This window comes from Felis catus, chromosome B2 (genome assembly GCF_018350175.1).
Source record: "Felis catus isolate Fca126 chromosome B2, F.catus_Fca126_mat1.0, whole genome shotgun sequence".
NCBI classification, from domain to species: domain Eukaryota; kingdom Metazoa; phylum Chordata; class Mammalia; order Carnivora; family Felidae; genus Felis; species Felis catus.
Genome location: NC_058372.1, coordinates 31,436,326 through 31,449,487, shown reverse-complemented (window position 1 = coordinate 31,449,487; position 13,162 = coordinate 31,436,326). Strand labels below are relative to the sequence as shown.

At 40.4% G+C, this 13,162-nt stretch overlaps 1 protein-coding gene across 1 annotated transcript; it reads right to left on the bottom strand.

Annotated features, from left to right (window-relative positions):
- Positions 1-736: 736 nt before the first annotated feature.
- Positions 737-5,495, bottom strand: LOC100169654 (MHC class II antigen DRA). The gene is given in 5 exon segments (NM_001128071.1): positions 737-1,083; positions 2,316-2,481; positions 2,787-3,068; positions 3,530-3,775; positions 5,413-5,495. Coding segments are annotated over 4 exon segments (765 nt in total). The 5' UTR covers position 5,495; the 3' UTR covers positions 737-1,083; positions 2,316-2,326.
- Positions 5,496-13,162: the final 7,667 nt, after the last annotated feature.

The window sequence follows — 13,162 nt, the reverse complement described above, 5'->3', positions numbered from 1 at the left end:
ACAGATAAATGAGCAATATCCCCCTGTGTCTTAAATATTTTTTCCTTCCATTTTAATGTCATGTTCTGTCCAAACTCCCACTTTTTACTTGATTTTTCTACTCAGGGATACATATCCAATCCAAGACTGTTCTAAGAATAAGTCAGACCATTCTCCTGGAAATGAAATAGGCATCCAAGACTATGTCAATAAAATGGGTAATGCTGATCCACAACGTTCGATCCTATTTTTCATTAAACCTGGACGGGATGTAATTGATACGTAATACTGTAAAGTATATGAATCCTCCTCTATTGTCTCCCCACTCCACTCCCATCTGCTCCTCATCATCAGTCTCACTTATTATCTAACGCTGAACCCTAGGCTTCCACATTCATCCTACCAGAGATCCAGATATGTTATTAACTTAGGGGCTCAAGAACCAAAATCAGATTCTGAAACCATTGCTAAGTAGAGATCTCCCAACAAACTCTACTCCAGGGTTTTCCTAGGGGGACTGGACCACAGCAATTGGATTGTTTATGGATGCTACAAGTGAGGCATGGTCCTAATGAACCTAGGTATTTCTGATTACTTACAGAATTTATCACACACATTCAACATTAACACATTTCAGGAAGAAAGAATCACATATATTTCCTAGTCCCTATGAAGAACTGGTTTAGACACCAAAACTTCATCTCAGACTCATCAAAAGTTTATTGTGCTCAAAAAATCACAATTACAGTTTGAAGAAACCCAAACAATAAATGTAGAAATGATGTCTATATTGAACATTCAAAAGGTTCCATAATAGAGAAAGGATCTTCTAGGGTCTATTCCAGAGGCATTACATGGTGATATTAAAATGAAGATAGAAAATGGAGGAAAACATACCCAAGAAGGGGCAACAATCAGGGAATAACTAGATGTCAGAGTCTGGACAGATCAGGAAGGCATCATTATTCTTAGAACAGCTAAAGGGCTGAAAATGCTGGAGAAAAGTTGTCTTCTGTGAGGTGCACAATTGGAGTATTGCTGGGCTCATGAAGCTATTAAAGCACAAATTTCTTCATTGATCTTCTCTTTAGTAAATGCCATTGCCTGTAGCAGGACACACATAGTTACTAAAGTGTTAAGATGAATACTTCAAGCTCTCTTTTCAGATTCCTTCCTTTCTCCCTTGATCCTTTCATTTGGAAAAGTCTCTTTACATTTTTTGTTTGTTTGTTTGTTTGTTTGTTTGTTTGTTTGTTTGTTTTTATGGGGCGCCTGGGTGGCTCTGTCAGTTAAGCATCCAACTTCAGCTCAGGGCATGATCTCACAGTTCACCAGTTTGAACCCTGCATCAGGCTCTGTGCTGACAGCTCAGAGCCTGGAGACTGCTTCAGATTCTGTGTCTCCCTCTCTCTCTGACCCTCTCGTGCATGCTCTCTCTCTCTCTCTCTCTCTGTCTCTCAAAAATAAATAAAACATTAAAAAATAATAAAATATAAATATTTTTTTTATTTTAGAGAGAGAGAGAGCATGAGTGGAGAAGAAGGGTAGAGGGAGAGAGAAAGAGACAGAGACAGAGACAGAGACAGAGAGAGAGAGAGAGAGAGAATCCCAAGCAGGCTCCACACTCAGCCTGTAGCCTGCTGTGGGGCTCAATCCCATGACCCTGAGATCATGACCTGAGCTGAAATCAAGAATTGGATACTCACCTGCTGAGCCACTCAGGCAACCCTGATTTGGAAAAGTGTCTTAATATTCATCTAACCCAAGTAATAGTAAATACAATCTAGTAAATATAACCTTTCCAACATGAACTGCATCCCCTACTCTCCAAGTAAGCATGAATAATGAGCAGACCACGGCTTACGTTCTCTTGGAAGTTTCCACACCACTTTTCAGATTACAGAAGTAAAAACAGGCAATGGCCTTCAAGGGATTTTCATTTCATCCAGTGAATTTATTTTAACCCCACAAGAGCCAACCTCTGGAAATGTTTCTGAACTGATGTACCGCTTCAGAAAATATAAACCAGAAGTGCCCAAATCCTTCCTAGATCATTTGCTTTAGAAGTATTATGTGCATCAATGGTCTTAGGTAGTAAAGATAACTTCCAAGATTGAATTTGTGGTCTAGGTGTACATGTATGCGAAAGAATATGGGATCTTAAAACCTTGGGATACCAGATGATGCCAAAGTCTGATTCTGTCCAGCAAAGATAAATCAAGAGCCATGACTTTCCTGTCATTTTCTGTTAAACACATCACACATCTTTTTCTCCATTCTGTTTCCTACCCTTGGAAAACTCCATATATGTCTTCCTCTGACCACATGACACCCACCTGTGGATGCCTCACAGAGGCCCTCGGCGTTCACCAGCATTGACCTTGCGCATGCCCTTGATGATGAAGATGGTTCCGACAATGATGCCCACCAGACCCACGATCAGGCCCAGGGCACACACCACATTCTCTGTTGTCTCTGGGAGGGGGGTTGGTGCATCAAACTCTGGGGAAAATAAAACAGAGTACGGTACAGAAGTAATGACAGTCATATGGTGTAGCACCTAGAACCAAATGTAGGGTGTTTAGTCAAATGAATAGTTACTAAACAATTAAATAAGAGGAAGACAGAATGGTGGATGAAAGGAACGCAAATTAACAAGTGGGGGGAGCTGAATAATGGGATAAGACAAGGAATAGGATGTGCAGCAATTGTTATGGATGTGTTAGGGTACTCTGGGTCCCTAAGCACCAGACACATGCATCACGGGAGGAAACCATAGAATGAAGGAGACTGAAGATAGTCCATACCCCAGTGCTTGAGAAGAGGCTCATCCAAACCCCAATGCTCCACCTTGCAGTCATAGACATCCTCCGTCGAGGGTAGGAAAGGGAGATAGTGGAACTTGCGGAAAAGGTGGTCTTCCCGGGGCAGGAAGACGGTCTCTGACACTCCTGTGGTGACAGGCTTTCCATTTCGAAGCCACGTGACATTGATCACTGGTGGGGAGAACTTGTCGATGAAACAGATGAGGATGTTGGGCTCTCCCAGTTCCACAGGGCTGTTTGAGAGCACAGTCACCTCAGGAGGTTCTGGGGACACATGACAGAAATTAGGCCTCCCTGCTTAGGCTATACCCTCTCCCTCCCACTGAAGCTTTTGAAAAAGCAATTGGAAATGTGCCTGAGAATCTATGCCACAGTCTCAGATACCTATCTCTGATACTCTCCCTCCTGAATTGGAACCAATGTTATGGTATAATATATATTGGGATATTTTAAGTAATGGGTATAATTTTATTCCTGTCTCTCCTGGCATAGATTTGGGGCAATGACTCACAGTATAAGTGACTGTGGATGGTGAGGATAAGATGTGAGCACCTCAGGAAAGAAATAAACTTATATACTGTTCTTGGGCCTTTGGCATAAGACGTAGGGGCTTGCTGATAGCAACTCTAGGCCCCTGGGAGGGAAAGTCAATCACAATAATGTAACACAAGCCAAAGCATCTGTTTCAAAGTTAGGATTCCAATGTCTAGCAGTGTAGAAGTTACCATTGGTGTTTGGGGTGTTGTTGGAGCGCTTTATCAAGATGTCCAGGTTAGCTTTGTCCACAGCTATATTGGCCAAGGCACCCTGGGCCTCAAAGCTGGCAAAACGTCCAAATTCTTCAAGCCGCCACACTGTCTCCTTCTTTTCCATATCCACGTGGAAAATCTCATCACCATCAAAGTCAAACATAAACTCGCCTGATGAGTCAGGCTTCAGATAGAACTCAGCCTGGATGATCACATGCTCCTCTGAAAAGGCAGGAAAGGTGTTAGGGTGGGAGAAGAAAGGTGGAAGAGAGAAAGAAGAATCCAGGATGTGAGATAAACATGTTGGCAGGGGCAGTGGAACAATATGGAGTGGAGCTATATGGAGTGAAGGAGTGATGGAGGGCAGGGATGAGTCTGAAGATGAGGGTCAGGTGGAAGACATCCATGTTGAACACAGCTGGAAGGCAGAAATAAAGGGGCAGAGTTAGAGAGGGTGGATTGAAGAAAATGAGGGCTGAAAATCCGAGTCTTGTGAAGCCGTTTGTGGCTCCATGTTACTAGCTGAGAAATGACTCCCTATTTGGAAATACAGCAGCAGCTCCTGAAAGAGAATTGTTCACTCACTGCATTTTCCTGGCAATTAAATACACTTAGACAAGAATTCTAGGGCATCTCTCAGAACATTGTAATATAAGAAGAGGGGAAAACTGTTTAAAAGTCTGGGTTCTGAACTGTGGAATCAAATTAAATCTTTAATTCTTATTCAGCTACTTAGTAACCTTGAATTGATTAGTTTATCTACTCATATGTTATTTTCCTACTATACTTTCCTGTGGTTTTGCTTCTACCTTGGCTTTTTCTTTGGAATTAAATGAGGCAAGCAAAGTAAGTAATTTCTTAGTACATCATCAGGCCTGTAACAAGCATTTTAGGGTTAAAGTTGCTTTGTATTTAAGGAACAGAGACACCTCTAGCTTCCCCTTCCATCCCAAGGGAAGAGACTCTATCTTACAAGGTATGTATCTCTATATGTGGCTCTTTCTAGGCAATAGAAACTTAAAATTTCTATCATGGGTCTTGGAGTTGGATTATTACATTACTTATTTCCAGTGTACCTGCCACCCTCTGTGGGATCAGTCTGAGTGAAGGACACTTTTTCATAATACATTTTCACAGAAGTAAACATTTTGTGTGGAGATGACAGAGAATAATAGCAGAATCTCCATATTCTTACTCATTGTTCTACTCTTTCGTGAAAATCACTAAATGATAGTGACCATAGATCATTGTAAAATCTACTGAAGGGGTGAAGGGGATATCCCTCTCCCAAGAGGAAGTAAGTTAAATGCATTTTGTATCAGCATACATACCTGCCCTTACCCTCCCTTGGATAGATTAATTGCTTTTGGTGACTTCCCTTTCTGGTGATCTTCAGTACAATGTGCTTAAAATATGCTGACAGGATTCAATTGCCAAAACATAACTACCATGTATTTGGCTAAGAACCAATGGTAAGAACTTCTCAAATTTTTTTCCTCATTTAATCATACAAAATTATGTGAGATTTTAAAATTTACTTATTTTCCAGAAAAAGAAATTAAAACCCAGACGTTAGCTTACATTAATGCCTCTCAGAAAATATTTTCACTTCAAGTCTGGCTGATCTCAAAGTCAATGGTATTAATCAATACTCAGCTTTTGTTCCTCTCAACTAAATGTGACTGACTTCAATTTATGATAAGATATTCAAACTATAATTTTTATACTTTCAGATTTAGACCACATGAAGACTGCCACACTTTCCCTTCAGCCCAAAGATTGTCTTGCAAATAGTTACAGTTTATCTCTCGAATGTTCTTAGAGCTTATATCCAAAGTTTTGTTTCTCTTAGCACTTACCTTTGATAGCCAATGATTCCTGAGGACCCATCAGTAAAGCCATGATGCAAAATCCTAGCACTGGGACTCTACTTACAGCCATTTTCTTCTTTGGCGATTTTATAGGGGTCAGTAGAGCTTAAGAGTGGGGTAGAACTGACAAGAATAAAGGAAAAGAGAATGTAAGGTATGATAGAGTCTGACTGATTAAAATTCAAATAAATTGAGCTGAAGCCAATCAGAAAAACTTTTGAGATGACACATCTGTTGCTAAGGAAAGAGCTCTTGTAAAGGGTCAGGAAAGGAAACACTTCGTTCATTAGATAAAGAAGTAGAGTTTTAATCAATTAATCGAAACAAATAAACAAAAAGAGCAAAAACTCAAGTTTTTGAGAATGTTGTGCATTCAGCCATAGACTGTTTCATCCCAGTATAAGTTCTAGAAACAGATGTACCTGAAGCACTGAGAATAAAATCTATGGAAACACCCTGTGTGACAATTAGTGACAGATTATGCCTCTGTGCTGTGATAGCTGGGGAGTTATTTAAGGGACAACAAATCATCTAAAGAGAAGGTAAATTGTCATGCTTGGAGAATACTTGATTCTTGACAGTACTGGGTGACAGAGCTTCACTTAAAAAGCTCCTTATTGCTTCAGGATTCTTCTCCAGTTTCCTAGACTCCCAGATGGACAACTCAGCCCAAAAGCTGGGAATTCCTGGCACTGTACTATATTTACAGAACATCAGTGGGGAACTCTGGTGTCAACACCCCTCTAGCTGGAGAGGGATGGAAGAGATGTTATAGGTAATGGTTACTGGAAGCAGTGGAATGTAAGGGGGGGGGGGTACCTTTTCCTAATCCACACCATACTAAATATGACCTGAGACTGGAGTGGACCGCTGGGGATACACCTCATTTGAGGAATCAAGGTGATGCACAGGGTGGAGTAAATTGGGCAAAGCTTATTTTACTGGGGGCAATAGAGATAATAACCTGCAGGAGGGCTTTACCATAACTTTCCTCATGTCATAACATTATGAAAGTTCTCCTCATGTCATAAATTATTGTAGTTCTGATTCTAAGAATTTATTTTGATGCTCACCATTGAGAAACCTGAAAGTTAACACACTCTGGCCCTCATGTTTCTGGACATACAGTGCCGTAGGAAGGAAAATTAAGCCATACATAGAAAGGGCTAGAATCTGAATACTTTCAATAAAGAGAGAACTGTCAGTGAGGCAGACCACCAGATGGTGAGTTCACTGTTATTATCAGTCATGACACATATACTCTGGGCAGATTGTCTATACTGTTGTGCTAATGTCTTATCCACTGCTGGATAAGATATCCACCCACTGCTGCCTTCACAAATCATGAGAGAAAAAACTCTACACATTACTGATTATCTGATCATATACAAGGGCTTTGAACATCCTCTACCACTGACTTCTAGATCACTTAGAAGAGACCCACAACAGTTTTGCCCTAAAATTGTTAAGAAATACACTTCCTGGAGGCAAAGGAATGGTCCAGATGAGAGTTCTACAGTATCAGTCTCTGCTGAGAGTCTGGTCCTATGATTTAGGCTTGTCATCTGCTCCTCAGAGGTCAAAACAAATATAATTTCTCTATGACTGCCCTTTGCTGGCTGTCATACTCTTTGGTTTTTATAAGTTGCTCAATGAATATATGGTAAACTCAAAGACAATTTACAGAAAAATATCTTAAATGTCATAACAGCACTTTCAAACTAAGGTGTTGCTCAGCAACTTATGATATTGCTTAGTTCTAGAACGCTGATTGGTTCTCCTCATGAGATTACCAAATTGGGAGACGTTAGAAAATACTTTCATTTCCCTTTCCCTGTGACAAGAGAGATGTTCCTATCTAGACACTACTCATGGTCTCCTGTTTTCTTCCTATACCCTAGCTTCCTTAGTCTGAGGGGATTTCTGAGGGCACCTGAGTGAGTTCTGTTCGGTGACATCAAATGGTGAGGAACCACTGTACTAGTCAGAGTTCAGTCTGTAAATAGAAGTCCCTATAGACACTTTAAACAGAATCGTTTGTTACAATTCTCCTGTATTACAAGGACTTATACCTTTAAAGTGTTAGGAAGACTGGAGGAGCAAAAGTCAGTGTGTACCCCTAAATCCAGGAGGTCAGGAAACTGTCTCCTCTAGAGCCCCAAGGAAAGGACTGTCTTGGAAACACAAGGCTGTTGCCAAGACTCCTGTGTGTGAAACGCTTGTGTCTACCACATGAGATAGCTTCAACCTACCTGCCACTTCCCAAATCTCATAATACTAACTTTTACTGGCAGCATGTAGACCACATTCAGATCTTGGGCAAAAAGAGCCTGAGAAATGTAATACTCTTACTTCTATTACCTGTGATACAGACAAGACATAGAAGCTAATGGGAATTTTTCCTTAAATTACTAAATGCAAATATGTACACCTTACCTCTGGTTCCTTCACAGTACCAAACCTAGAACCAGAGGAGTATTTGGGGGTAATAGGTAAGTAAGGCCTGGAAATGAGATCAGTTTCACATGGAACCCAAGGCCACAAGTGTGTGTATGTGTATGTGTATGTGTATGTGCACGTGTACGTGTATGTGTATGTGTATGTGTTGGGGCAGAGGAGGTTGGTAATTTAGGACCCACATCTCAGAATATTTCCCTGCCATCCAACCACAGTTTCCATTGTTATGATTTGAACATCTATAGTCAGGTTGTTTTATAGTACCCAAGTTCTGTTCTAAAAGGCACAAGCTGAACTCAATAACTGAGAAATTCTAAAGGAATAGATTCACCACAGAAGCCTAAGAGTGTTTGCCTTCAACAGCTGTCCCCACATGGCCAATTAATGGTTTGACTCCTTACTCAGAACCTCCTCCTGATTTTAGACATTCTGGCACCTTGTTTTCAGAAGTCATTTCCAACTCCACATGCCATCTTTCCCACTCCATATCTAGCACAAATCCCAGAAATGTAAGACATTCCAATGCAAAGTTGTTTCCATCTTCTGAAAATGTGCCTGCCCTCACCTGTGAATCCTCCTTTCACCTCTTCTTCCAGGAATAGGAAGTGATTTTACTCCACAGTCCAGGTAAGAAAGTCAAGAAATGGCATTCTTAAATATTATTCTCTATTGCATGAGATCTAAAGTGTGGAATTTATCTAATTCCAAATGATCTTATAGAATACAGATGTGTTTGCATACATATACCTATATTGTGTGTGTTTGGGGGAAGGAGAGCTGGAAAAGTCTTCATTTTTAATTGGTCACATTAATATATATTTTTGCTTAACAATTACCTGTTGAAGATGTTTTGTTTAAGGAATTTGGTCAGCAATTAGGGCCAGAAGTTGGCTGTAGGTCAGCCACTGCGAGGTGACAGACCCAGCATCATTTACTTGCAAGGCTCAGAGGTTTCTATGGATATATTTGTCAGGTTGGATGTGGCCCATTTGGTTGTAAGGCAGGGTTGTGTTGGACAATAGGGAGGGGTATATGGGTAAGATGTGGAGAGGAGTGCAGGTGGTAAATTCAAGTCTGGAGGAGGTGTCGGTAGTGGTGGTGGAAACAAAATGAGGAACAGAATGTGTTGTGGAGGTGTTAGGTGGAAAGCAAAGCTGTAATCCAGTACATTTAGCAGTGAAAACGGCATGAAGAGGTCCCTGATCATGGAGTTGAGCAGGTCAAACTGGGGGTATTGTGAGGAAGTACTTATGTAACTAGGATGGTTTAGAATACATTATTTGGCTTCACTGACATAAAGATGAAATGCTGTTTAGTCCTTCCAGGCAGATGGCAGGGGACTTATGGTTTACAAGCATTTTGCTAAAGGTTAGCTTTCTGAGGCAAGCGCTTAGCTCTTTCAGAAAAAAAAAAAAGTACTCTCTTGGGTCCTCATTGTCAATCATTTGGAGGCATGTTTGCAAATAAGCCTCCAGGTTGACAGTTAATATAATCATTTCCCTCCTTGTGTGGGAAAAAAATTCCAATGTCCCACAAGTTTGGGGCACATTGTCTTCTTGTTGTTCTCTTGGGTTGTGGTGTGGCCATCTGAGGTAAAATCATCTCCAACAGTAAGCTCTCAGGAAAGGGTGATGTTGTCTGTGGAGTTGGTGTGCTTGGGAGTGGTGGAGGCCAACCTGGCGGAGGGTGGCCTTTCCATGAAGAGATCAATGAAGGGTACAAGTGTCAGGCTGGTGCTGAATTCTGAGTATATGTGCTAGAGGCCTGGCCCAGGATGGAACCACAAGTATGGGCTCTACTGCTACATGAGCAGTCTCAGTGAGCTCCATTGGATCAGCAGGGGTGTACCTTGCAAAGGAGAATACAGTGTCCATGACCTCATTTTGTAGGGACTCCATTAATAATATATATTCTCGAGGGGCACCTGGTTGGCTCAGTCACTTAAGTGTTCAACTTCAGTTCAGGTCATTATCTCACAGTTTGTGGGTTTGAGCCCTGAATTGGGCTCTGAGATGACAGCTTAGAGCCTGGAGCCTGCTTCAGATTCTGTGTCTCCCTCTCTCTCAGCTCCTCCCCAGCGCTCTCTCTCTCTCTCTCTCTCTCTCTCAAAAATAAATAAACATTAAAGAAATTAAAAAATCATCAACAAAATACTATCCAACTGGATCCAACAATACATTAAAATAATTATTCACCAAGACCAAGTGAGATTTATACCTGGGATGTAGGGCTGGTTCAATACCCACAAAACAATCAATATGATATATCATGTCAATAAAAGAAAGAACAATAACCACATGATCCTCTCAATAGATGCAGAGAAAGCATTTGACAAAATACAGCATCCTTTCTTCATAAAAGTCCTCAAGAATGTAGGGATAGAAGGATCATACCTCAAGATCATATACGGAAGACCCACCACTAATATCATTCTCAATGGGGAAAAAAATGAGAGCTTTCCCACTAAGGTCAGGAACACGACAGGAATGTCCACTCTCACCATTGTTATTCAACATAGTACTGAAAGTCCTAGCTTCAGCAATCAGACAATACAAAGGAATAAAAGACATCCAAATTGACAAGGAGGAAGTCAAACTTTCACTCTTTGCAGATGCCATGATACTCTATATGGAACATCCAAAAGACTGCACCACAAAACTACTAGAACTGATCCATGAATAAAGCAAATGTGCAGGATATAAAATCAATGCACAGAAATCAGTTGCATTCCTATACAACAATAATGAAACAACAGAAAGATAAATCAAGGAATCAATCCCATTTACAATTGCACCAAAAGCCATAAAATACCTAGGAATAACCCTAACCAAAAAGGTTAAAAAATATATATACACCGAAAACTATAGAAAGCTTATGAAAAAAATTGAAGATGACACATGCACACACACACACACACACACACACACACACACACACGAAAATATTCCATGTTCATGGATTGGAAGAACAAACATTGTTAAAATGTCGATACTACCAAAGCAATCTACATATTCAATGCAATCCTTATCAAAATAACACCAACATTCTTCACAGAGCTAGAACAAATAATCCTAAAATTTGTATGGAACCAGAAAAGACCCCTAATAGCCAAAGCTATATTGAAAAAGAAAACTGAACCTGGAGGCATCACACTCCCAGACTTCAAGATGTATTACAAAGCTGTAATCATCAATACAGCATGGTACTGGCACAGAAACAGACATTCAGATCAATGAAACAGAATACAGAACCCAGAAATTGACCTACAAACATATGGCCAACTAATCTTTGAAAAAAGCAGGAAAGAATATCCAATGGAATAAGGACAGTCTCTTCAGCAAATGGTGCTGGAAAAACTGGACAGCAACATGCAGAAAAATGAACCTGGACCATTTTCTTACACCATACACAAAAATATACTCAAAATGGATGAACGACATAAACATAAGATAGGAAGCCATAAAAATCCTAGAGGAGAAAGCAGGCAAAAACCTCTTTGACCTCAGCCACAGCAAATTCTTACTCAATACGTCTCTGGAGGCAAGGGAAACAAAAGCAAAAATGAACTATTGGGACCTTATCAAAATAAAAAGCTTCTGCACAGCGACAGAAATAATCAGCAAAACTAAAAGGCAACCAATGGAATGGCAGAAAATATTTGCAAATGACATATCAGATAAAGCATTAGTATCCAAAATCTATAAAGAACTTATCAAACTCAACACCCAAAAAACAAATAATCCAGTGAAGAAATGGTCAAAAGACATGAATAGCTACTTTTCCAAATAAGACATCCAGATAGTTAGCAAACATATGAAAAAATGCTCAACATCACTCATCATCAGGGAAATACAAATTAAAACCGCAATGAGATACCACCTAACACCAGCCGGAATGGCTAATATTGACAACTCAGGCAACAACAGATGTGGGCAATGATGCAGAGAAAGAGGCTCTCTTTTGCACTGCTGGTGGGAATGCAAATGGGTGCAGGCACTCTGGAAAACAGTGTGGAGGTTCCAAAAAAAATTAAAAATAGAACTACCCTACGACCCAGCAATTGTGCCATGAAGTATTTATCCAAGGGATCCAGGTGTGCTGTTTCAGAGGGGCACATGCCCCACAATGTTCATAGCAGCGCTGGCGACAATAGCCAAAGTATGGAAAGAACCCAAATTCCCACCAACAGATGAATGGATAAAGAAGATGTAGTATATATACACAATGGAAAACTACTCAGCAATCAAAAAGAATGAAATCTTGTCATTTGCAACTACGTGGATGGAACTGGAAGATATTATGCTAAGTGAAATTAGTCAGAGAAAAACAAATATCATATGACTTCACTCATATGAGGAATTTAAGATACAAAACAGAAAAACATAAGGGGAGGGAAGCAAAAATAATGTAAAAACAAGGAGGGGGACAAAACATAAGAAACTCTTAAACAGAGAACAAACAGGGTTCCTGGAGGGGTTGTGGGTGGGGGGGATGGGCTAAATGGGTAAGGGGCATTAAAGAAGACACTTGTTGGGATGAGCACTGGGTGTTATACACAGGGGATGAATCACTGGAATCTACTCTTGAAATAATTATTGCACTATATGCTAACTAACATGGATGTTAATTAAAAATAAATAAATAACCACTAATCCTAAAGAAAGTTTTTTAATAAAAAATAATATAGATTCTGAACACATTGATAAGCTAATTATAGGGACATTTATGGATGCCAGCTTTACAATCCAGGCCTCATCCATTAAACTTATAGTAAAAATATTAGAACACAAATTGACCAGCCAGATGGGTCTGATTTGGTCACGCTGGGAGAGCCTTTATGCTTGGGATATAATTTGAGAGTGGTATAAGGACAAACTGACTCATTTGGGCATCACTTCCATTGGTACCATTTAATGCAGAAGAAAGTGAACTCTTGGTCAGAATCTATGGCCAGAATCCATGACACACAGGCTGAAATCCTTCCAACCAGGCAGGCAAGTGCTTGATGCTCAGCCATCCTGTAGTGCAGTTGTGTTCCTGCTGAATGTGTTTCAGCACACTTCCTGAGAGAGTGTTAGACACATGGGGTCTAGTAGCAATCTTATTATCCTGCACTACATAGTAAGAGTAATAACCGCAACCAAAGAGTGTACTTGCATTTGAGTAGTTTGCGAGGCCTCCTTCAGGGTGTGCAATATGGATACTGAATGAGGGCAATGTATACTTCCTTTGGAGCAAAAGATCCTTTACTTCTTCCTCTAAGGAGCTGCAGGGACCTTGC